Source organism: Anomaloglossus baeobatrachus, chromosome 10 (assembly GCF_048569485.1).
Source record: "Anomaloglossus baeobatrachus isolate aAnoBae1 chromosome 10, aAnoBae1.hap1, whole genome shotgun sequence".
NCBI lineage: Eukaryota > Metazoa > Chordata > Amphibia > Anura > Aromobatidae > Anomaloglossus > Anomaloglossus baeobatrachus.
This window is the reverse complement of record NC_134362.1, coordinates 12104069-12128576: the sequence shown is the minus strand read 5'-3', so window position 1 is coordinate 12128576 and position 24508 is coordinate 12104069. Positions and strand designations below refer to the sequence as shown.

At 54.4% G+C, this 24508-nt stretch overlaps 1 protein-coding gene across 1 annotated transcript; it reads right to left on the bottom strand.

Annotated features, from left to right (window-relative positions):
• Window positions 1-9936: 9936 nt before the first annotated feature.
• On the bottom strand, window positions 9937-21977 carry ACP2 (acid phosphatase 2, lysosomal). The gene is made up of 9 exons (XM_075325925.1): window positions 21895-21977; window positions 21665-21817; window positions 21321-21419; window positions 17566-17655; window positions 16576-16708; window positions 15706-15791; window positions 12891-12997; window positions 11464-11639; window positions 9937-11063 (listed from the first exon to the last, which is right to left on the bottom strand). The coding sequence occupies exons 1-9, from the start codon at window positions 21973-21975 to the stop codon at window positions 10927-10929; spliced, it is 1062 nt and encodes a 353-aa protein (XP_075182040.1). The 5' UTR covers window positions 21976-21977; the 3' UTR covers window positions 9937-10926.
• Between the last annotated feature and the right edge of the window lie 2531 nt (window positions 21978-24508).

Below are 24508 nucleotides of genomic sequence, written 5' to 3'. Positions count from 1 at the left end.
TAAGTATGGGCACCTCAACATAAAAGTGACATTAATATTTTGTAGATCCTCCTATTGCAGAAATCCCAGCCTCTAGTCGCTTCCTGTAGCTTTTAATGAGATCCTGGATGAAGGTATTTTCTTTTTCGCTCCTAATTGGGAGACCCAGACAATTGGGTGTATAGCTACTGCCTCCGGAGGCCGCACAAAGTACTACACTTAAAAGTGTAAGGCCCCTCCCCTTCTGGCTATACACCCCCCCGTGGGAGCACGGGTCCCTCAGTTTTTGCTTTGTGCGAAGGAGGTCAGACACGCACGCATAGCTCCACAGATTGGTCAGCAGCAGCTGCTGACTATGTCGGATGGAAGAAAAGAGGACCCATACAAGGGTCCCCAGCATGCTCCCTTCTCACCCCACTTTCTGTCGGCGGTGTGGTTAAGGTTGAGGTACCCATTGCGGGTACGGAGGCTGGAGCCCACATGCTGATTCCTTCCCCATCCCCATTAGGGCTCTGGGCGAAGTGGGATTTTACCGGTCTCCAGGCACTGAGACCGTGCTCCATCCGCAGCCCCTGCAGAAGCCGCTGGATATGGAGCTGAGTATCGTCAGGGACATGGCCCTGCTCCGTCAAGGTACTCTGTGTCCCCGTGCATACGCGCGCACACCGCAGCATTGCTGGGTGTGTTAGTGCGCCGGGGACAACAGCGCTGCTGCGCTTGTGCCATTTCCTCACTTCAGCTTAGCTGAGTGGGTAGACTCAGGGAGAACGGTCGCGCCGGCCGCTGGGACTGCGACGCGGCTGGGACTTGTGGTGCGCCGGGGACTTCCGCGCTGGCCGTGCATATATCACGGCCGCGCTTATTACTACAGTCCCCGGCTTTTTGCGGCCTAGTTCGTTCGTTCCCGCCTCCGCACCTGCCAGTCAGGAGGAGGGCGGGACGCTGTACAGAGAATCAGCGCTGAGGGCTGGAGTCGTTTTTACATACTCCAGCCCTCACACCAGGCACATTAGGACGCAGTTTCCCGCTCTTTGTTTGTGGCACGCCCACGGTCCGCCCCTCTTCACAGGACGCCGGCAGCCATTCCTGCCTGCACGCTGAGCTGCAGAGGGGAGACGGGGAGACCCAGACACGGGATTCTACGGCCTCATACCCGCTGTTCAGCGGGCGGTAAGCAGCCTCAAGGGCTCACCCCCACTTGTGCCGTTTGTATACTGAGTATTTTGTGTTTGCAAATACTTTGTACTGTACGGTCGCTGGTGATTCTCGGCTATACCCCCTCCTAGATTACAAGGAGGCAACAGCATGTCGTCCGCAAAACGCAAGGGTGCCAAGGCACAGACATTATATACTGCCTGTACCGCATGTGGGGCTGCTCTACCGGCAGGTTCCACTGACCCCCATTGTGTGCAGTGCTCGGCCCCTGTGCAACTTGCACAGCCGGGGCCTCTGCTGGACGTGACCCAGGGTGTACCACCTGTGAATGCTGTACAGGTGACAGGAACGGAGTTTGCAGCTTTTGCTGACAGATTGTCTATGACCATGTCAAAGATTCTTGAAGCATTGCAGTCTAGACCAGTAACTCAGACCATGGACACTGTGGCATCATTGCTCCCTGGTCCCCCTCAGCTGGAACACTTCCAAGCTCCGGGGGTGTCACATGCACCCCAGGGTGACGATTCTGACTCAGACAACAGTCCCAGACAACCTAAGCGGGCTCGTTATGAGGGGCCCTCAACTTCGTCTCACTGGTCAGGATCCCAGCGGGACGAATCTATGGGTGATGAGGCGGATGTAACTGATCAAGATTCTGATCCTGGGTCCGCTCTCAATCTGGATACACCGGATGGTGACGCCATAGTGAATGATCTTATAGCGTCCATCAATAGAATGTTAGATATTTCTCCGCCAGCTCCTCCTGCGGAGGAGGCAGCTTCACAGCAGGAGAAATTCCATTTCAGATATCCCAAGCGTAAATTAAGCACTTTTCTGGACCACTCTGACTTTAGAGACACAATCCAGAAACACCACGCTTATCCTGAGAAGCGGTTTTCTAAACGGCTTAAAGATACACGCTATCCTTTTCCCCCTGACGTGGTCAAGGGTTGGACCCAGTGTCCCAAGGTGGACCCTCTAATCTCCAGGCTTGCAGCTAGATCCTTAGTTGCAGTAGAAGATGGAGCGGCACTTAAAGATGCCACTGAAAGGCAGATGGAGCTCTGGCTGAAATCCATCTATGAAGCTATTGGAGCGTCGTTGGCGCCAGCTTTTGCAGCCGTATGGGCACTCCAAGCTATTTCAGCTGGGCTTATACAAGTCGACTCGGTCACACGTACATCTGCCCCGCAGGTGGCACCATTGACCTCTCAAATGTCTGCATTCGCGTCTTACGCGATTAATGCTGTCCTGGACTCTACGAGCCGTACGGCGGTGGCGTCAGCCAACTCCGTGGTTTTGCGCAGAGCCCTGTGGTTGAGAGAATGGAAAGCAGATTCTGCTTCCAAGAAGTGCTTAACCAGTTTGCCTTTTTCTCGTGACCGATTGTTTGGTGAGCGTTTGGATGAAATCATTAAACACTCCAAGGGTAAGGACTCATCCTTACCTCAACACAGACAAAACAAGCCCCAACAAAGGAGGGGTCAGTCTGGTTTTCGGTCCTTTCGAGGCTCAGGCAGGTCCCAATTCTCCTCGTCCAAAAGGACTCAAAAGGATCAGAGAGGCTCAGATTCTTGGCGGACTCAGTCACGCCCAAAAAAGACAGCAGGAAGAACCGTTACCAAGACGGCTTCCTCATGACTTTCAGCCTCCTCTCTCCGCATCCTTGGTCGGTGGCAGGCTCTCCCGCTTTGGCGGCATTTGGCGGTCACAGGTCAAAGACCGTTGGGTGACGGACATTCTGTCTCACGGGTACAGGATAGAGTTCAGCTCTCGTCCTCCAACTCGTTTCTTCAGAACTTCCCCACCGCCCGACCGAGCCGATGCTCTGCTGCAGGCGGTGGCCGCTCTAAAGGCGGAAGGAGTGGTGACTTCCGTTCCTCTTCAGGAACAAGGTCACGGTTTTTACTCCACTCTGTTTGTGGTGCCAAAGAAGGACGGGTCCTTTCGGCCCGTCCTGGATCTAAAGTTGCTCAACAAACACGTAAAAACCAGGAGGTTCCGGATGGAATCTCTACGCTCCGTCATAGCCTCAATGTCTCAAGGAGATTTCTTAGCATCAATAGACATCAAAGATGCTTATCTTCATGTGCCGATTGCGCCAGAGCATCAGCGTTTTCTACGCTTCGTTATAGAAAGTGAACACCTGCAGTTCGTAGCGTTACCTTTCGGGCTGGCGACTGCCCCTCGGGTCTTCACCAAGGTCATGGCAGCAGTAGTAGCTGTCCTGCACTCGCAGGGTCACTCCGTGATCCCGTATTTGGACGATCTACTTATAAAGGCACCCTCTCAAGAGGCATGCCAACACAGTCTGAACGTGGCACTGAAGACTCTCCAGAGTTTCGGGTGGATTATCAACTTTTCAAAGTCAAATCTAATCCCGACCCAATCACTAACATATCTTGGCATGGAGTTTCATACTCTCTCAGCGATAGTGAAGCTTCCACTGGACAAGCAGTGCTCTCTGCAGACAGGGGTGCAATCTCTCCTGCAGAACCAGTCCCACTCCTTGAGGCGCCTCATGCATTTCCTAGGGAAGATGGTGGCAGCAATGGAAGCAGTCCCTTTCGCGCAGTTTCATCTGCGCCCTCTACAATGGGACATTCTCCGCCAATGGGACGGGAAGTCGACGTCCCTCGACAGGGATGTCTCCCTCTCTCAGGCAACCGAGGACTCTCTCCGATGGTGGCTTCTTCCCACCTCATTGTCAAAAGGAAAGTCGTTCCTACCCCCATCCTGGGCGGTGGTCACGACAGATGCGAGCCTATCAGGGTGGGGAGCAGTGTTTCTTCACCACAGGGCTCAGGGTACGTGGACTCAGAGAGAGTCCACCCTTCAGACCAATGTTCTGGAAATCAGAGCAGTCTATCTTGCTCCGCGAGCCTTCCAACAGTGGCTCGACAAGCCTTTCAAGAAGTCCGGCGGATTCTGACGTGGGTGGAAAACACAGCATCCACCATATCCGCAGTTCACATCCCAGGCGTGGAAAACTGGGAAGCAGACTTTCTCAGTCGCCAGGGCATGGACGCAGGGGAATGGTCCCTTCACCCGGACGTGTTTCAGGAGATCTGTCGCCGCTGGGAGATGCCGGACGTCGTCCTGATGGCGTCACGGCACAACACCAAGGTCCCGGTTTTCATGGCACGGTCTCACGATCACCGAGCTCTGGCGGCAGACGCCTTAGTTCAGGATTGGTCGCAGTTCCGACTACCTTATGTGTTCCCACCTCTGGCATTGTTGCCCAGAGTGCTCCGTAAAATCAGGTCCGACTGCCGTTGCGCCATTCTCGTCGCTCCAGACTGGCCAAGGAGGTCGTCGTACCCGGATCTGTGGCATCTCACGGTAGGACAACCGTGGGCGCTACCAGGCCGTCCAGACTTGCTGTCTCAAGGGCCGTTTTTCCATCTGAATTCTGCGGCCCTGAACCTGACTGTGTGGCCATTGAGTCCTGGATCCTAGGGACCTCAGGTTTATCTCATGATGTTGTTGCCACCATGAGACAGGCTAGGAAACCATCCTCCGCCAAGATCTACCACAGAACGTGGAAGATATTCTTATCTTGGTGCTCTGCTCAGGGAGTTTCTCCCTGGCCATTTGCATTGCCTATTTTTCTTTCCTTCCTGCAGTCTGGGTTGGAAAAAGGTTTGTCGCTTAGCTCCCTTAAAGGACAAGTCTCTGCGCTATCCGTATTCTTTCAGAAGCGCCTGGCGCGACTTCCTAAGGTACGCACGTTCCTGCAGGGGGTTTGTCATATCGTTCCCCCTTATAAGCGGCCATTGGAACCCTGGGATCTGAACAAGGTTCTAATTGCTCTCCAGAAGCCACCTTTCGAGCCTATGAAGGAGATTTCCTTTCTCGGCTTTCACAGAATGTGGCTTTTCTGGTGGCGGTCACGTCTCTTCAGAGAGTGTCAGAGCTGGCGGCGTTATCTTGCAAATCTCCCTTCCTGGTGTTTCACCAAGACAAGGTAGTACTGCGTCCAATTCCAGAGTTTCTTCCCAAGGTGGTATCTTCCTTTCATCTCAATCAGGATATCACTTTACCATCTTTGGGTCCTCATCCAGTTCATCAATGTGAAAAGGATTTGCATTCGTTGGATCTGGTGAGAGCACTCAGAATCTACATTTCCCGCACGGCGCCCCTGCGCCGCTCGGATGCACTCTTTGTCCTTGTCGCTGGTCAGCGTAAAGGGTCGCAAGCTTCCGAATCCACCCTGGCTCGGTGGATCAAGGAACCAATTCTTGAGGCCTACCGTTCTTCTGGGCTTCCGGTTCCTTCAGGGCTGAAGGCCCATTCTACCAGAGCCGTGGGTGCGTCCTGGGCATCACGGCACCAGGCTACGGCTCAGCAGGTGTGCCAGGCGGCTACCTGGTCGAGTCTGCACACCTTTACCAAGCATTATCAGGTGCATACCTATGCTTCGGCGGACGCCAGCCTAGGTAGACAAGTCCTGCAGGCGGCGGTGGCCCACCTGTAAGAAAGGTAAGTTTTTTAACTGCATGAGAGGACACACACAAGCTAGGGACCCCAACGTAGAGAAATACTTTGGCGTAGTGTTGGGGCTCTTCTGCATTGATCAATTCAGTAGCTAAATTTCTCTTTATTCATATATTCATGGCAGTAATGCAGGTTCCATTTTTCACATTTCATTCTTACAAATAGCTATTGAATTTTTCATGTCAGTATTCACACAGCAGTTTCTGCTATTCCATGTATTCCCCTTCCATAGTCACTGGTGTGCATACCTTATCTCCCCATAGTGATGTTTTTTAGGTTTTTTTTAGGTTTTTTGCACCCAGTTCAGACATAGAATGGAGTTCCAAACGTTATTCCTTAACACCTGTAAGAAAGGGCTGCCTGACAGCCCGATCGCGAGGTATTCTTTTACCCACCCAGGGACTGCTTTTGGACGTCCCAATTGTCTGGGTCTCCCAATTAGGAGCGAAAAAGAAGAAGGGAATTTTGTTTACTTACCGTAAATTCCTTTTCTTCTAGCTCCAATTGGGAGACCCAGCACCCGCCCTGTTTTTCTGAGGGTATTTGTTTTTCGGGTGCACATGTTGTTCATGTTGATAAGTTACGTTCTCCGATATTGTTTATCGGATTGAATTTGTTTTTGAAACAGTTATTGGCTTTCCTCCTTCTTGCTTTTCCACTAAAACTGAGGTACCCGTGCTCCCACGGGGGGGTGTATAGCCAGAAGGGGAGGGGCCTTACACTTTTAAGTGTAGTACTTTGTGCGGCCTCCGGAGGCAGTAGCTATACACCCAATTGTCTGGGTCTCCCAATTGGAGCTAGAAGAAAAGGAATTTACGGTAAGTAAACAAAATTCCCTTCTTTGACCATTCCTGGTTACAAAACAATTCCAGTTCAGTTAAGTTTGATGGTGGCCGAGCATGGACAGCCGCTTCACATCATCCCACAGATGTTCAATGATATTCAGGTCTGGGGACTGGGATGGCAATTCCAGAACATTGGAATTGTTCCTCTGCATGAATGCCTGAGTAGATTTGGAGTGGTGTTTTGGATCATTGTCTTGCTGAAATATCCATCCCCTGCGTAACTTCAACTTCGTCACTGATTCTTGCACATTATTGTCAAGAATCTGCTCATACTGAGTTGAATCCATGCGACCCTCAACTTTAACAAGATTCCTGGTGCTGGCATTGGGCACACAGCCCCAAAGCATGATGGAACCTCCACCAAATTTTACTGTGGGTAGCAAGTGCTTTTCTTGGAATGCCGTGTTTTTTTGCCTCCATGCATAACGCCTTTTTGTATGACCAAACAACTCAATCTTTGTTTCATCAGTCCACAGGACCTTCTTCCAAAATGTAACTGGCTTGTCCAAATGTGCTTTTGCATACCTCAAGCGACTGTTTGTTGCGTGCTTGCAGAAACGGCTTCTTTCCCATCACTCTCCCATACAGCTTCTCCTCGTGCAACATGCGCTGTATTGTTGACCGATGCACATTGACACCATCTGCAGCAAGATGATGCTGCAGGTCTTTGGAGGTGGTCTGTGGATTGTCCTTGACTGTTCTCACCATTCTTCTTCTCTGCCTTTCTGATATTTTTCTTGGCCTGCCACTTCTGGGCTTAACAAGAACTGTACCTGTGTTCTTCCATTTCCTTACTATGTTCCTCACAGTGGAAACTGATAGTTTAAATCTCTGAGACAACTTTTTGTACCTTCCCCTGAACAACTATGCTGAATAATCTTTGTTTTCAGATCATTTGAGAATTGTTTTGAGGAGCCCATGATGCCACTCTTCATAGGAGATTCAAACAGGAGAACAACTTGCAAGTGGCCACCTTAAATACCTTTTCCCATGATTGGATACACCTGCCTATGAAGTTCAAAGCTCAATGAGGTTACAAAACCAATTTAGTGCTTTAGTAAGTCAGTAAAAAGTAGTTAGGAGTGTTCAAATCAAGAAATTGATAAGGGTGCCCATACTTTTGCACCAGTCAAATTTTGTTTAAATTCAGATTGCACATTTTCTGTTAGTATAATAAACCTCATTTCAATCCAGAAATATTACTCAGTCCATCAGTTATTAGATATATGAAGCTGAAATAGCAAAACCCAAATTGTTATAAAGAAAAAATGTTAACATTAATATGGGTGCCCAAACTTTTTCTTATGACTGTATTTGCCCCCGGTGCTCATGGCTGATCCTTTTCTCCCAAGCCTGATCACGCACATGGGCCCCTCTCATCTGGGGAAGACCCATCGCTTCATTCCCAGCTATTACAAATCCGTCAGCGCCGCCAATCAGTGACCACGACTCGGGGATTTTACCGCAGCAAAGATCACATCGGAGGATTTACTGCAGCTGAGGGAATCCACATCTCCGGGACGTGGCCTGTATAATCCCACAGTCTGACCCCGGTTATAAGTCTGCGGCTCATGACTATTCGTAGTCGTTATCGGGGTGTATAAGACCCATAACTAGTGCGGGAGCATTTTAGCTTCTGTATTACCACCAGATAGTGACCTGCGGAGATCCCGGCGTTACTCCTCGCACAGGTGATACATTAGTGGTATCGATGCTAAACAGTGGGATAATTGGGTAAAAGTAAAAAGGTGATTTGTGTAATGTTTCCCAGTGACACTAGATCCGTACGTCCCTCCCCGGAGGAAGCCTCGTGCACGTTGCTTTATTATTGGGCATTGATGCATTATATATGGAATCTTCCTCCAGCGTGGTCTCCAGGCGTGTGCACGTATCGCTCCGCTGTGCGGCCATCTTTATCAGCAGCGCCCGTCCTCCATCTTCATTCTAGTCCTGTGATTTGAGCGGGTTCACAGTGATCTGCCCTGCATCACTTACCATATTTTTTTGGATTATAAGATGTACTTTCCTCCCCAAAAATTGGGAGGAAACTGAGGGGTGAGTCTTAAAATTCGAATGCACCTTGCTGGGAGGTGGTGGAGATGGGTTGCAGGAGGCAGGCGCTGTGCTGGGCGTTTGGAGAGCGAGCTGTAAGGCAGGGGTATCCTGAAAATGTCGGCGGTGCGGGGATCAAATAGTGGCGACCGACTGTAGCGCATGCGCAGATGGCGCTCTTGGCTCAATCTCATCTGTGCACTCGTCACCTCCGGCCCGGTGATCTCCCAGCAGTGGACTTAAGGAAAATGGCACCCGGAGGTGGCACGTGCGTGGATAAGATCACCGACTCTGGGTGCCATTTCTTTGAAGTCAGCATCACCGACAGTTTCTGGAAGTTGCCTACCTCCAAGCATCTGGGACACGCACCGCCCGCAGCATGGACCTGCTTCACCACCGCCCCTACCTCCTGCGACCCCACTCTACCGCCGCCCCTGCCTCCTGTGACCCCGCTCCACCCCTGCCTCCTGCGACCCCGCTCCACCGCCGCCCCTGCCTCCTGCGACCCCGCTTCACCGCCGCCCCGGCCTCCTGCGACCCCGCTCCACCGTGCCCCTGCCTCCTGTGACCCCGCTCCACCGCCGCCCCTGCCTTCTGCGACCCCGCTCCACCGCCGCCCCTGCCTCCTGCGAACTTGCTCCACCGTGCCCCTGCCTCCTGCGAACTTGCTCCACCGTGCCCCTGCCTCCTGCGAACTTGCTCCACCGTGCCCCTGCCTCCTGTGAACTTGCTCCACCGTGCCCCTGCCTCCTGTGACCCCGCTCCACCCCTGCCTCCTGCGACCCCGCTCCACTGCCGCCCCTGCCTCCTGCGACCCCCGCTCCACCCCTGCCTCCTGCGACCCCGCTCCACTGCCGCCCCTGCCTCCTGCGACCCCCGCTCCCCTACCTCCTGTGACCCTCCCTGCTCCACCACCTCTGCCTCCTGTGACCCTCCCCGCTCCACCACCTCTGCCTCCTGTGACCCTCCCCGCTCCACCACCTCTGCCTCCTGTGACCCTCCCCGCTCCACCACCTCTGCCTCTTGTGACCCCCCCCCCGCTCCGCTCCACCACCCCTGCCTCCTGTGACCCCGCTCCACCATCGTCCCTGCCTCCTGTGACCCCGCTCCACCATCGTCCCTGCCTCCTGTGACCCCCCGCTCCACCATCGCCCCTGCCTCCTATGACCCCCCGCTCCACCACCGCTGCCATCCTCCCACCCAGTAAGAGACCACCGGATTGTAAGACTGACTCCCTTTTTTTTCTCTCTCTCTCTCTAAATTTGGGTTGTGCTTTATAAACCAAAAAATACGCTACCTAATAGACCGTAGATAAGTTGTGATTATACAAGTGACTCGGACACAGCCGACGAATCACCGGTGTCAGACACTGGCGTTACAGTGAGTTACTCTGCGCCGACGCCTCTGCCCCGATCCTTCCAATTTTTATTCAGTTAAAAAAAAAAAAAAATCCATTTCTGTCTTCAGATAAAGGAACAAACAAAAACCACAAAACATACAGTAAAATCATTGTGCAAAATCACCAGTCCAGCGGCATCCAGAATCCCTGCAGATCCACAGTGATCGCACCGCCAGGAAGGAGGACGGTTTCTGCTTAGCAGCAAATTGCAAAGGGTTAATAAGAACGAAAAACAGCAGCTATCGGCGGCTCAGACGGCGGTGATCGTCCTAAAAATGTAAAAATGACGGCAGAGCCATGAGGCGGGCGAGGAGAGATCAGCCGCCAGCCCCTGCACAATGGACAAACGTAGAAATGGCCGTCATTGCGACGTGTGGACAGAACCGCCGGTACCGAACCCCCATCTATAAAAAAAAAAAGACCGTGAAAGTGCTAGATTAAAAAATTGCATTAAAAACAGTAAAATAGAAAATCTAGAAAAATGTGTTCAGTCGCATCAGGAAAATGCGGTCAGCGCAGATCTGGATATAAAATTACTGCAAGTAGGAAAAAATCAATAAGGTAGAGGGGGCAAAGAAAAACGGAGCCGGGGGGCGTCTGAGCAGTGATATAATCCTATAAACCTTCCGATGAGGACGTAACGGACAGGCCGGACCCCCCCGCCACTGTATTAGCGTCTGTGTCCGGCGCAGAATATAGAGGGATGTCATCGATATATCTGTGTCCAGTGTAGGGGAGGCCGAGCCGCAGGGAGGGCAAGGGTCCCCGAGGAAGCAGCGACTGGACCCCTACGCAGACGCCGGCAGCAAGTCACCATCGGGTTCCAGCCGGAGATCTACTTTCCTCATTCCACGGGATCACTTGCATTGCTTTGTTCCCATTAAAACCCTTTTTTTCCCCAGAAGTTTAAAAAATAAAGTTTTAAAAAAGAATAAAATTGTAAAAATTTGCTAAAAAGAATGAAGAATTCCTCTGCAGCTCCCGTGGTCAGCAGCGAGATCAGCTCTGGTCCTCGGCCCCGCTGGAGACGTGCTGGTAGCCGCTGGTCTGAGACTTCTGTCGGAAAAGCACCGTGAGCAGCAGCACGATGAGGAGGAAGAGGATGCAGCCGATGGCGACCAGGCCCACGATCACTTCTGTGCAAAGAAAGCAAGAAACGGGTCAGAACCTGCAGAGTAATGTGCCCCGGGGGGAGAGGCTGGAAGGTGAGGGGTCTCCATCATCCTAGACGCTGAGAGGGGTCTCCATCATCCTAGACGCTGAGAGGGGTCTCCATCATCCTAGACGCTGAGAGGAGAGGGGTCTCCATCATCCTAGACGCTGGAAGGAGAGGGGTCTCCATCATCCTAGACGCTGGAAGGAGAGGGGTCTCCATAATCCCAGACGCTGGAAGGAGAGGGGTCTCCCATAATCCCAGACGCTGGAAGGAGAGGGGTCTCCATCATCCTGGCTCCCGGAGGAGATATCCACGGCTCCTCACCGATGTGTATAGGGTCATTGATAAATCTGTCGGGGAGGTGTGTGCGTCGCTCTCACCTTTATCGTTGTCTGGGCCGGAGAGCTGACACTCTCTCTCCCAGTCTTTGGCGATGACACGATCCAGTAAGCTCTGAAACTTTTCTAGGGGGCAGCTGTGCGTGCAGCCCGGGAGGGTGACGGGGAAGGGCGGCCGCGCACTGTCGTTCCTGAAGTACATCTCCACCGTGAAGTTTCTAGGAGGAGACAATGGAAGGGAAAAGAAGTATAGACATTGAGGAGACGGCAGATCTAGTGGCCAACGGACCGGCTCCTACTGCACCAGATCTAGTGGCCAACGGACCGGCTCCTACTATTCCATCTGCACCAGATCTAGTGGCCGATGGACCAGCTCCTACTATTCCATCTGCACCAGATCTAGTGGCCAACGGACCGGCTCCTACTATTCCATCTGCACCAGATCTAGTGGCTGATGGACCAGCTCCTACTATTCCATCTGCACCAGATCTAGTGGCCGATGGACCAGCTCCTACTATTCCATCTGCACCAGATCTAGTGGCCGATGGACCAGCTCCTACTATTCCATCTGCACCAGATCTAGTGGCCAACGGACCGGCTCCTACTATTCCATCTGCACCAGATCTAGTGGCCGATGGACCAGCTCCTACTATTCCATCTGCACCAGATCTAGTGGCCGATGGACCGGCTCCTACTATTCCATCTGCACCAGATCTAGTGGCTGATGGACCGGCTCCTACTATTCCATCTGCACCAGATCTAGTGGCCAACGGACCGGCTCCTACTATTCCATCTGCACCAGATCTAGTGGCCGATGGACCGGCTCCTACTATTCCATCTGCACCAGATCTAGTGGCCGATGGACCGGCTCCTACTATTCCATCTGCACCAGATCTAGTGGCCAACGGACCGGCTCCTACTATTCCATCTGCACCAGATCTAGTGGCCGATGGACCGGCTCCTACTATTCCATCTGCACCAGATCTAGTGGCCGATGGACCGGCTCCTACTATTCCATCTGCACCAGATCTAGTGGCCGATGGACCAGCTCCTACTATTCCATCTGCACCAGATCTAGTGGCCGATGGACCGGCTCCTACTATTCCATCTGCACCAGATCTAGTGGCTGATGGACCGGCTCCTACTATTCCATCTGCTCCAGATCTAGTGGCTGATGGACCGGCTCCTACTATTCCATCTGCACCAGATCTAGTGGCTGATGGACCGGCTGCTACTATTCCATCTGCACCAGATCTAGTGGCTGATGGACCGGCTGCTACTATTCCATCTGCTCCAGATCTAGTGGCCGATGGACCGGCTCCTACTATTCCATCTGCTCCAGATCTAGTGGCCGATGGACCGGCTCCTACTATTCCATCTGCACCAGATCTAGTGGCTGATGGACCGGCTCCTACTGTACTATCTGCACCAGATCTATTATGTCATTTTAATACGTGTGATCGTCTTACCCCGGAGCCTCCTCGTGCAGCTCAAATATATGGCAGGAGGCGTAAGGAGCCTGTTTTCCGTTGTAGACGTCCAGCGCCATCTGCAGGGCGCCCAGGGTGGTGTCGTGCTGAGAAGACGGGAAGAAATGGTTACTGCAGAATACGAGACGAGACTATGGCATGTCTGGAGGCATCTGCTGCGCTCGTCTACCACCCCGCAGGGTAAATGACAAGGCAGGGGGTCCTCACTTACATCTCATTGTGGGTGACACCTTAAAGGGGCAGCTCCTGTGACTGGATACGGCCAAGTGTTCCCCAAATCTGGAGGCTGGGGGTCTGTACATTGGATACAGGAATCCGGTCTGTGCATTGTATGAGTATACAGGCCGGATATTAGGGCGCGAGTGTGCGAATAATGGACAGAAAACCTGCAGTCCCATACAAGTGAATGCACAGAGGAGGTTCAGCCCACTGTCCATCCCGGTAGCGAGCAATGGGACCCGTTCCGAAGACCAGTGAGGGTCCCCCAACCATCATTTATGTCACAGCCCTCCAGATACTCCATAAACGCCAGAAGAGGGGACAGCCCTGCAATTCAGGATTTTATGTGCAAATACTAGTTATATATATATTTAGGGGAACCCGGTGATAAATATATTCTGCAATGTCTGATTTATGATATCAAAGCTCAATGTTCAGTTCAATTTCATTCAAATGACGATTTAGGAGAAAAGAGATAACGGTTACGGACCAGAAGGAGCTCGCTGACTGATCTCTGGGAACTCATTCTTGTCTGCTATGTACACTGATACACGGAGGATGCAGAAGAGACATAAGGGTAATAGGCCAGAGAAGGAGCTCGCTGACTGATCTCTGGTAACTCATTCTTGTCTGCCATGTACAGTGATACATGGAGGATGCAGAAGAGACATAATGGTAATAGGCCAGAGAAGGAGCTCGCTGACTGATCTCTGGGAACTCATTCTTGTCTGCTATGTACAGTGATACACGGAGGATGCAGAAGAGACATAATGGTAATAGGCCAGAGAAGGAGCTCGCTGACTGATCTCTGGGAACTCATTCTTGTCTGCTATGTACAGTGATACACGGAGGATGCAGAAGAGACATAAGGGTAATAGACCAGAGAAGGAGCTCGCTGACTGATCTCTGGGAACTCATTCATGTCTGCTATGTACAGTGATACACGGAGGATGCAGAAGAGACATAATGGTAATAGGCCAGAGAAGGAGCTCGCTGACTGATCTCTGGGAACTCATTCTTGTCTGCTATGTACAGTGATACACGGAGGATGCAGAAGAGACATAAGGGTAATAGACCAGAGAAGGAGCTCGCTGACTGATCTCTGGTAACTCATTCTTGTCTGCCATGTACAGTGATACATGGAGGATGCAGAAGAGACATAATGGTAATAGGCCAGAGAAGGAGCTCGCTGACTGATCTCTGGGAACTCATTCTTGTCTGCTATGTACAGTGATACACGGAGGATGCAGAAGAGACATAATGGTAATAGGCCAGAGAAGGAGCTCGCTGACTGATCTCTGGGAACTCATTCTTGTCTGCCATGTACAGTGATACACGGAGGATGCAGAAGAGACATAAGGGTAATAGACCAGAGAAGGAGCTCGCTGACTGATCTCTGGTAACTCATTCTTGTCTGCCATGTACAGTGATACATGGAGGATGCAGAAGAGACATAATGGTAATAGGCCAGAGAAGGAGCTCGCTGACTGATCTCTGGGAACTCATTCTTGTCTGCTATGTACAGTGATACACGGAGGATGCAGAAGAGACATAATGGTAATAGGCCAGAGAAGGAGCTCGCTGACTGATCTCTGGTAACTCATTCTTGTCTGCTATGTGCAGTGATACACGGAGGATGCAGAAGAAACATAAGGGTAATAGGCCAGAGAAGGAGCTCGCTGACTGATCTCTGGTAACTCATTCTTGTCTGCTATGTACAGTGACACACGGAGGATGCAGAAGAAACATAAGGGTAATAGGCCAGAGAAGGAGCTCGCTGACTGATCTCTGGTAACTCATTCTTGTCTGCTATGTACAGTGATACACGGTGGATGCAGAAGAGACATAATGGTAATAGGCCAGAGAAGGAGCTCACTGACTGATCTCTGGTAACTCATTCTTGTCTGCTATGTACAGTGATACACGGAGGATGCAGAAGAGACATAATGGTAATAGGCCAGAGAAGGAGCTCGCTGACTGATCTCTGGTAACTCATTCTTGTCTGCTATGTACAGTGATACACGGTGGATGCAGAAGAGACATAATGGTAATAGGCCAGAGAAGGAGCTCACTGACTGATCTCTGGTAACTCATTCTTGTCTGCTATGTGCAGTGATACACGGAGGATGCAGAAGAAACATAAGGGTAATAGGCCAGAGAAGGAGCTCGCTGACTGATCTCTGGTAACTCATTCTTGTCTGCTATGTACAGTGACACACGGAGGATGCAGAAGAAACATAAGGGTAATAGGCCAGAGAAGGAGCTCGCTGACTGATCTCTGGTAACTCATTCATGTCTGCTATGTACAGTGATACACGGAGGATGCAGAAGAGACATAAGGGTAATAGGCCAGAGAAGGAGCTCGCTGACTGATCTCTGGTAACTCATTATGCAGTCTGCTATGTACAGTGATACACAGAGGATGCAGAAGAGACATAAGGGTAATAGGCCAGAGAAGGAGCTCGCTGACTGATCTCTGGTAACTCATTCTGCAGTCTGCTATACATGGAGGATGTAGACGACAATATATGAGTGAAACTGATAAACCAGGGATCAGCCCCTTCTCGCCACTTACTGTGGAGTACGCGATCAGTTTCAGGCCGCTGGATTCGTTCTGTGAGGCCGCCGTTATATTCTTCAGGATCTGATCCACCAAGACACCTGCAAAAAGCAAAGCACGTTACTTCTAGAAATGGCCGACGGCCGGCGCCGTCCTCTCCTGGCTGCATGCAGCACCGTCACGTCACAGGAGGCGGCTGAGACGTTCACCGACCGCTGCTGCCACCATCTGTCACCTGCACAGACACCGGAGGACACAGCTCCTCCTCTCCAACCCTACACCTCGTGGCCATAGGGGGGCGCACACCTCTGCCACTGTGACAAGAAAGAGTGGACAGAGAGGCGGGGGGGGAGGAGAGACCCCACTTCTCCTTTTCTGAATCCCCTCTAGTTTTGACCTTAAAAGACGCATCACATCTGCACATAAGAAGCGTCTCCGAGGGCAGAGTCCTCCGGGGCCAGAGACCTCCGGGGCCAGAGACCTCCGGGGCCAGAGACCTCCGGGGGGAAAAAGTCCACCAGAAGGCAGAGTCCTCCGGGGCCAGAGTCCTCCGGGGAGTCCTCTGGGATCGGAGTGAACCGGGGTAGGGGTCCTCCGGGGGGCAGACACCTCCAGGGGGGGCAGACACCTCCTGGGGGGGGGCAGACACCTCCTGGGGGGGGGAGGGGGCAGACACCTCCTGGGGGGGGGGCAGACACCTCCTGGGGGGGAGGGGGCAGACACCTCCTGGGGGGGGAGGGGGCAGACACCTCCTGGGGGGGGAGGGGGCAGACACCTCCTGGGGGGGGAGGGGGCAGACACCTCCTGGGGGGGGGAGGGGGAAGACACCTCCTGGGGGGGGAGGGGGCAGACACCTCTGGGGGGGGCAGAGTACTCCTCTCTCACCTCCCTGCAGCCGCGCCTTCTGCTCCTGGTCGATGATCCCAAAGAGGAACCTGAAGCTGAAATCCTTGAGATCGCTCAGTCGCTCCAGGACGTCTTTGGTCGCCCAGGACGGGAGGCTCAGGTTGTGTCTCGACTAAGGCAAAAAATAAGAATAAATTAATCATTTGGAATAAAAGTTAAAGGACAAATTTTTGTTTATAAAACTTTTTTCTGGTATTGTAACTTATACTGAGTGGGGGGGGGCTCAGGACCCGTGAACGAAAGGGGCACAAGAAACGAGGGGCGACATGGACCCCTGCGACTCTGATTGGAAATTCTTCCTGGTTAGTGCTGAGACCTCACAATGGTGCAGTGACGTCTATCCTAAAACCCCCGACATTGGAAAGGTTTTCCCACCGTGAGATCACGAGGGACACGAGAGAAGACCTCAATAAGTAACAACATGGACGAAAAAGGAAGTCTGGGGCACGTGGAGTCATCGTCTGGGCCAATTCTGATGGAATAGTCCGAGGAAAAAGAAAGCCGGGTTTTCCAGCGAGGACGGAAGTGTCCAGAAATTGTGAAAATGTCTTTATTCATTAACTTCAAAAATATAGAAAAAACAGCATAAACATAAGAGAAAAACAAGGGGCGAGAGGGGACTACGCGGTGTGTGACCTTCATCATAGTCCGTGGCTGGACCCCCCGATCTGCCCCCGGCATTCTAGAGAGCAGCCCCCATAATGATGTCTAGGACAGGAGGCGCAAAAGGGTCAAATGTAACAGTATCAGGAGGAGGGGGGGGGGGTCTCTCCAATACACCGGGGGGAGGGGTTACAGGAAAAACTGACATCTTGTAAGTAAATGTCCTATAGTATAAATAGCGACGGAAAATGAAGACACGATGTAGCCGGGGGGTGCGGGGCCTGAATACTCCTAATCAAAAAAGGAAAAGATGAAATCTGTTATACACAATCACATAACCGGAGAAACGACGCGAATGCCACCGACCTCACAGAAGAGGACGTCAGAGACGGTCCACACCGACTCCAGCGAGCAGTCCGCCAGCCCGGTCACATTGGCCACCATGTGCAGGAAATCCTACAGAAAGGAAAGGGTGAGGATGAAGGACGCCCGGCCTCCGCCGCCCTCACAGGACGCCCGGCCTCCGCCGCCCTCACAGGACGCCCGGCCTCCGCCGCCCTCACAGGACGCCCGGCCTCCGCCGCCCTCACAGGACGCCCGGCCTCCGCCGCCCTCACAGGACGCCCGGCCTCCGCCGCCCTCACAGGACGCCCGGCCTCCGCCGCCCTCACAGGACGCCCGGCCTCCGCCGCCCTCACAGGACGCCCGGCCTCCGCCGCCCTCACAGGACGCCCGGCCTCCGCCGCCCTCACAGGACACCCGGCCTCCGCCGCCCTCACAGGACACCCGGCCTCCAACTCCCTCACAGGACACCCGGCCTCCGACTCCCTCACAGGACACCCGGCCTCCGACTCCCTCACAGGACACCCGGCCTCCGACTCCCTCACAGGACACCCGGCCTCCGACTCCCTCACAGGACACCCGGCCTCCGACTCCCTCACAGGACACCCGGCCTCCGACTCCCTCACAGGACACCCGGCCTCCGACTCCCTCACAGGACACCCGGCCTCAGACTCCCTCACAGGACACCCGGCCTCAGACTCCCTCACAGGACACCCGGCCTCAGACTCCCTCACAGGACACCCGGCCTCAGACTCCCTCACAGGACACCCGGCCTCAGACTCCCTCACAGGACACCCGGCCTCAGACTCCCTCACAGGACACCCGGCCTCAGACTCCCTCACAGGACACCCGGCCTCAGACTCCCTCACAGGACACCCGGCCTCAGACTCCCTCATAGGACACCCGGCCTCAGACTCCCTCACAGGACACCCGGCCTCAGACTCCCTCACAGGACACCCGGCCTCAGACTCCCTCACAGGACACCCGGCCTCAGACTCCCTCACAGGACACCCGGCCTCAGACTCCCTCACAGGACACCCGGCCTCAGACTCCCTCACAGGACACCCGGCCTCAGACTCCCTCACAGGACACCCGGCCTCAGACTCCCTCACAGGACACCCGGCCTCAGACTCCCTCACAGGACACCCGGCCTCAGACTCCCTCACAGGACACCCGGCCTCCGACTCCCTCACAGGACACCCGGCCTCCGACTCCCTCACAGGACACCCGGCCTCCGACTCCCTCACAGGACACCCGGCCTCCGACTCCCTCACAGGACACCCGGCCTCCGACTCCCTCACAGGACACCCGGCCTCCGACTCCCTCACAGGACACCCGGCCTCCGACTCCCTCACAGGACACCCGGCCTCCGACTCCCTCACAGGACACCCGGCCTCCGACTCCCTCACAGGACACCCGGCCTCCGACTCCCTCACAGGACACCCGGCCTCCGACTCCCTCACAGGACACCCGGCCTCCGACTCCCTCACAGGACACCCGGCCTCCGACTCCCTCACAGGACACCCGGCCTCCGACTCCCTCACAGGACACCCGGCCTCCGACTCCCTCACAGGACACCCGGCCTCCGACTCCCTCACAGGACACCCGGCCTCCGACTCCCTCACAGGACACCCGGCCTCCGACTCCCTCACAGGACACCCGGCCTCCGACTCCCTCACAGGACACCCGGCCTCCGACTCCCTCACAGGACACCCGGCCTCCAACTCCCTCACAGGACACCCGGCCTCCAACTCCCTCACAGGACACCCGGCCTCCAACTCCCTCACAGGACACCCGGCCTCCAACTCCCTCACAGGACACCCGGCCTCCAACTCCCTCACAGGACACCCGGCCTCCAACTCCCTCACAGGACACCCGGCCTCCAACTCCCTCACAGGACACCCGGCCTCCAACTCCCTCACAGGACACCCGGCCTCCAACTCCCTCACAGGACACCCGGCCTCCAACTCCCTCACAGGACACCCGGCCTCCAACTCCCTCACAGGACACCCGGCCTCCAACTCCCTCACAGGACACCCGGCCTCCAACTCCCTCACAGGACACCCGGCCTCCAACTCCCTCACAGGACACCCGGCCTCCAACTCCCTCACAGGACACCCGGCCTCCAACTCCCTCACAGGACACCCGGCCTCCAACTCCCTCACAGGACACCCGGCCTCCAACTCCCTCACAGGACACCCGACCTCCAACTCCCTCACAGGACACCCGGCCTCCAACTCCCTCACAGGACACCCGGCCTCCGCGGCCCTCACAGGACGCCCGGCCCCCACCGCCCTCACAGGACACCCAGCCTCCAACTCCCTCACAGGACACCCGGCCTCCGCCTCCCTCACAGGACACCCGGCCTCCGCCTCCCTCACAGGATGTCCGGCCCCCACCGCCCTCACAGGACACCCAGCCTCCAACTCCCTCACAGGACACCCGGCCTCCGCCTCCCTCACAGGACACCCGGCCTCCGCCTCCCTCACAGGACACCCGGCCTCCGCCTCCCTCACAGGATGCCCGGCCTCCACCGCCCTCACAGGACACCCGGCCTCCGCCTCCCTCACAGGATGCCCGGCCCCCACCGCCCTCACAGGACACCCAGCCTCCGCCTCCCTCACAGGACACCCGGCCTCCGCCTCCCTCACAGGACGCACACCCTCCGCCGCCCTCACAGGACACCCAGCCTCCGACTCCCTCACAGGACACCTCGCGTCCTTGAGGGACGCACTACCTCTGCCGCCCTCGTAGGATGGCCGGCTCCCCCTCCCAAACAGGACACACTACCTCCGCCGCCCTCGCAGGACGCTCGGCCTCCCCCTCTCACACAGGACACGCACCCTCCGCCACCCTTACAGGACACGCAACCTCTGCGGCCCTCACAGGACGCCCGGCCTCCACCACCCTCACAGGACACACATTCTCCGCCACCCTCACAGGACACGCACCATCTGCTACCTTCACAGGACACCCACCCTCCGCCAACTTCACAGGACACCCAGCCTCCGCCAACTTCACAGGACGCGCACCCTCCGCCGCCGTCACAGGACGCCCGGCCTCCACCACCCTCACAGGACACACATTCTCCGCCACCCTCACAGGACACGCACCATCTGCTACCTTCACAGGACGCGCACCCTCCGCCAACTTCACAGGACACCCACCCTCCGCCAACTTCACAGGACGCGCACCCTCCGCCGCCGTCACAGGACAACCGGCCTCTGCCGCCCTCACAGGACACACACACCCTACGCCGCCTTCACAGGACGCGCACCCTCCGCCGCCCTCACAGGACGCCCGACCTCTGCCGCCCTCACCGGACACCCAGCCTTCGCCGCCCTCACAGGACGCGCACCCTCCGCCGCCTTCACAGGACGCGCACCCTCCGCCGCCTTCACAGGACGCGCACCCTCCGCCGCCTTCACAGGACGCGCACCCTCCGCCGCCTTCACAGGACGCGCACCCTCCGCCGCCTTCACAGGACGCGCACCCTCCGCCGCCTTCACAGGACGCGCACCCTCCGCCGCCTTCACAGGACGCGCACCCTCCGCCGCCTTCACAGGACGCGCACCCTCCGCCGCCTTCACAGGACGCGCACCCTCCGCCGCCTTCACAGGACGCGCACCCTCCGCCGCCTTCACAGGACGCGCACCCTCCGCCGCCTTCACAGGACGCGCAGCCTCCGCCAACTTCACAGGACGCGCACCCTCCGCCGCCCTCACAGAGCGCCCGGCCTCCGCCGCCCTCACAGGACGCGCACCCTCCGCCGCACTCACCGCGTGGTCTCTGGTCTTGTTCACATACTCAGCCGAGTGCCGCGTCTCTTCTTGTAGCTTCAGATATTTCGGACAAGGAAGAATCGGAAACTTTAAGAGCTGAAATGAAACAATATGAGATCAACAGCGGAAACTGACACTAAACGCCTTCCCGCCATGAAAAAATACAAAAACAGCAAGGGGTATAGGTACAGCAAGGGGTATAGGTACAGCAAGGGGTATAGGTACAGCAAGGGGTATAGGTACAGCAAGGGGTATAGGTACACCGAGCTCCCGAAACCGTGATGAGAGATCTGCTGCCCAGACCCTGCTCTCGACCTCCGGGCACCGAGCCCGCGGCTTACCTGCTCCTCACTGTCCGGGACCGTGTGCACCGGGATCGGCTGCCAGCTGATATTTGGGTTGAAAACCTCGGAGCCCTCCGGTGGGTACAGGCCGGCCAGGTTCGCCTCTGCACTCATCAGCGTGCGGTCCACATCTGTGCTCCTCACATAGATCTGTGGAGGGACAGAAAGCAGATGGAAGAAGCCGCCATATTGGGCCGAAGTCCCCCCAACACTGAGACGTTCACTACCTCGTGCCGATCGTACGACTCGTTCAGGAATCCTTTGTAACGCGCTCGCAGCTCCTGTCCCAAAACCCAGTGCTGCCTCATCCCAATCTACAAGGAAAAAAGGTGTTACAAAAACGCACTGATACTAATGTCATCTCACCACCAGGGGGCGCTCTCTACACACTGTACATACACTGATACTAATGTCATCTCACCACCAGGGGGCGCTCTCTACATAATGTACATACACTGATACTAATGTCATCTCACCACCAGGGGGCGCTCTCTACATAATGTACATACACTGATACTAATGTCATCTCACCACCAGGGGGCGCTCTCTACACACTGTACATACACTGATACTAATGTCATCTCACCACCAGGGGGCGCTCTCTACATACTGTACATACACTGATACTAATGTCATCTCACCACCAGGGGGCGCTCTCTACATAATGTACATACACTGATACTAATGTCATCTCACCACCAGGGGGAGCTCTCTACACACTGTACATACACTGATACTAATATCATCTCACCACCAGGGGGCGCTCTCTACACACTGTACATACACTGATACTAATATCATCTCACCACCAGGGGGCGCTCTCTACACACTGTACATACACTGATACTAATATCATCTCACCACCAGGGGGCGCTCTCTACACACTGTACATACACTGATACTAATGTCATCTCACCACCAGGGGGCGCTCTCTACACACTGTACATACACTGATACTAATGTCATCTCACCACCAGGGGGAGCTCTCTACACACTGTACATACACTGATACTAATATCATCTCACCACCAGGGGGCGCTCTCTACACACTGTACATACACTGATACTAATATCATCTCACCACCAGGGGGCGCTCTCTACACACTGTACATACACTGATACTAATGTCATCTCACCACCAGGGGGAGCTCTCTACACACTGTACATACACTGATACTAATATCATCTCACCACCAGGGGGAGCTCTCTACACACTGTACATACACTGATACTAATATCATCTCACCACCAGGGGGCGCTCTCTACACACTGTACATACACTGATACTAATATCATCTCACCACCAGGGGGCGCTCTCTACACACTGTACATACACTGATACTAATGTCATCTCACCACCAGGGGGAGCTCTCTACACACTGTACATACACTGATACTAATGTCATCTCACCACCAGGGGGAGCTCTCTACACACTGTACATACACTGATACTAATATCATCTCACCACCAGGGGGCGCTCTCTACACACTGTACATACACTGATACTAATATCATCTCACCACCAGGGGGCGCTCTCTACACACTGTACATACACTGATACTAATGTCATCTCACCACCAGGGGGAGCTCTCTACACACTGTACATACACTGATACTAATGTCATCTCACCACCAGAGGGCGCTCTCTACACACTGTACATACACTGATACTAATGTCATCTCACCACCAGGGGACGCTCTCTACACACTGTACATACACTGATACTAATGTCATCTCACCACCAGGGGGCGCTCTCTACACACTGTACATACACTGATACTAATATCATCTCACCACCAGGGGGCGCTCTCTACACACTGTACATACACTGATACTAATGTCATCTCACCACCAGGGGACGCTCTCTACACTGTACATACACTGATACTAATGTCATCTCACCACCAGGGGGCGCTCTCTACATAATGTACATACACTGATACTAATGTCATCTCACCACCAGGGGGCGCTCTCTACACACTGTACATACACTGATACTAATGTCATCTCACCACCAGGGGGCGCTCTCTACACACTGTACATACACTGATACTAATATCATCTCACCACCAGGGGGCGCTCTCTACACACTGTACATACACTGATACTAATATCATCTCACCACCAGGGGGCGCTCTCTACACACTGTACATACACTGATACTAATATCATCTCACCACCAGGGGGCGCTCTCTACACACTGATACTAATATCATCTCACCACCAGGGGGCGCTCTCTACACACTGTACATACACTGATACTAATATCATCTCACCACCAGGGGGCGCTCTCTACACACTGTACATACACTGATACTAATATCATCTCACCACCAGGGGGCGCTCTCTACACACTGTACATACACTGATACTAATATCATCTCACCACCAGGGGGCGCTCTCTACACACTGTACATACACTGATACTAATGTCATCTCACCACCAGGGGGCGCTCTCTACACACTGTACATACACTGATACTAATGTCATCTCACCACCAGGGGGCGCTCTCTACACACTGTACATACACTGATACTAATATCATCTCACCACCAGGGGGCGCTCTCTACACACTGTACATACACTGATACTAATATCATCTCACCACCAGGGGGAGCTCTCTACACACTGTACATACACTGATACTAATGTCATCTCACCAACAGGGGGCGCTCTCTACATACTGTACATACACTGATACTAATGTCATCTCACCACCAGGGGGAGCTCTCTACATACTGTACATACACTGATCCTAATGTCATCTCACCACCAGGGGGAGCTCTCTACACACTGTACATACACTGATACTAATATCATCTCACCACCAGGGGGAGC

Bases quoted from the DNA above. Each gene is read 5' to 3' on its own strand.
- ACP2 (XM_075325925.1), bottom strand. From the start codon at position 21,975: ATGAGGCAGCACTGGGTTTTGGGACAGGAGCTGCGAGCGCGTTACAAA. The intron at 21,420-21,664 runs GTAAGCCGCGGG...GTTTCATTTCAG, and splicing joins TCCCGGACAGTGAGGAGCAG to CTCTTAAAGTTTCCGATTCT. The intron at 11,064-11,463 runs GTGAGAGCGACG...TTCTTTGCACAG, and splicing joins CGGCCCAGACAACGATAAAG to AAGTGATCGTGGGCCTGGTC.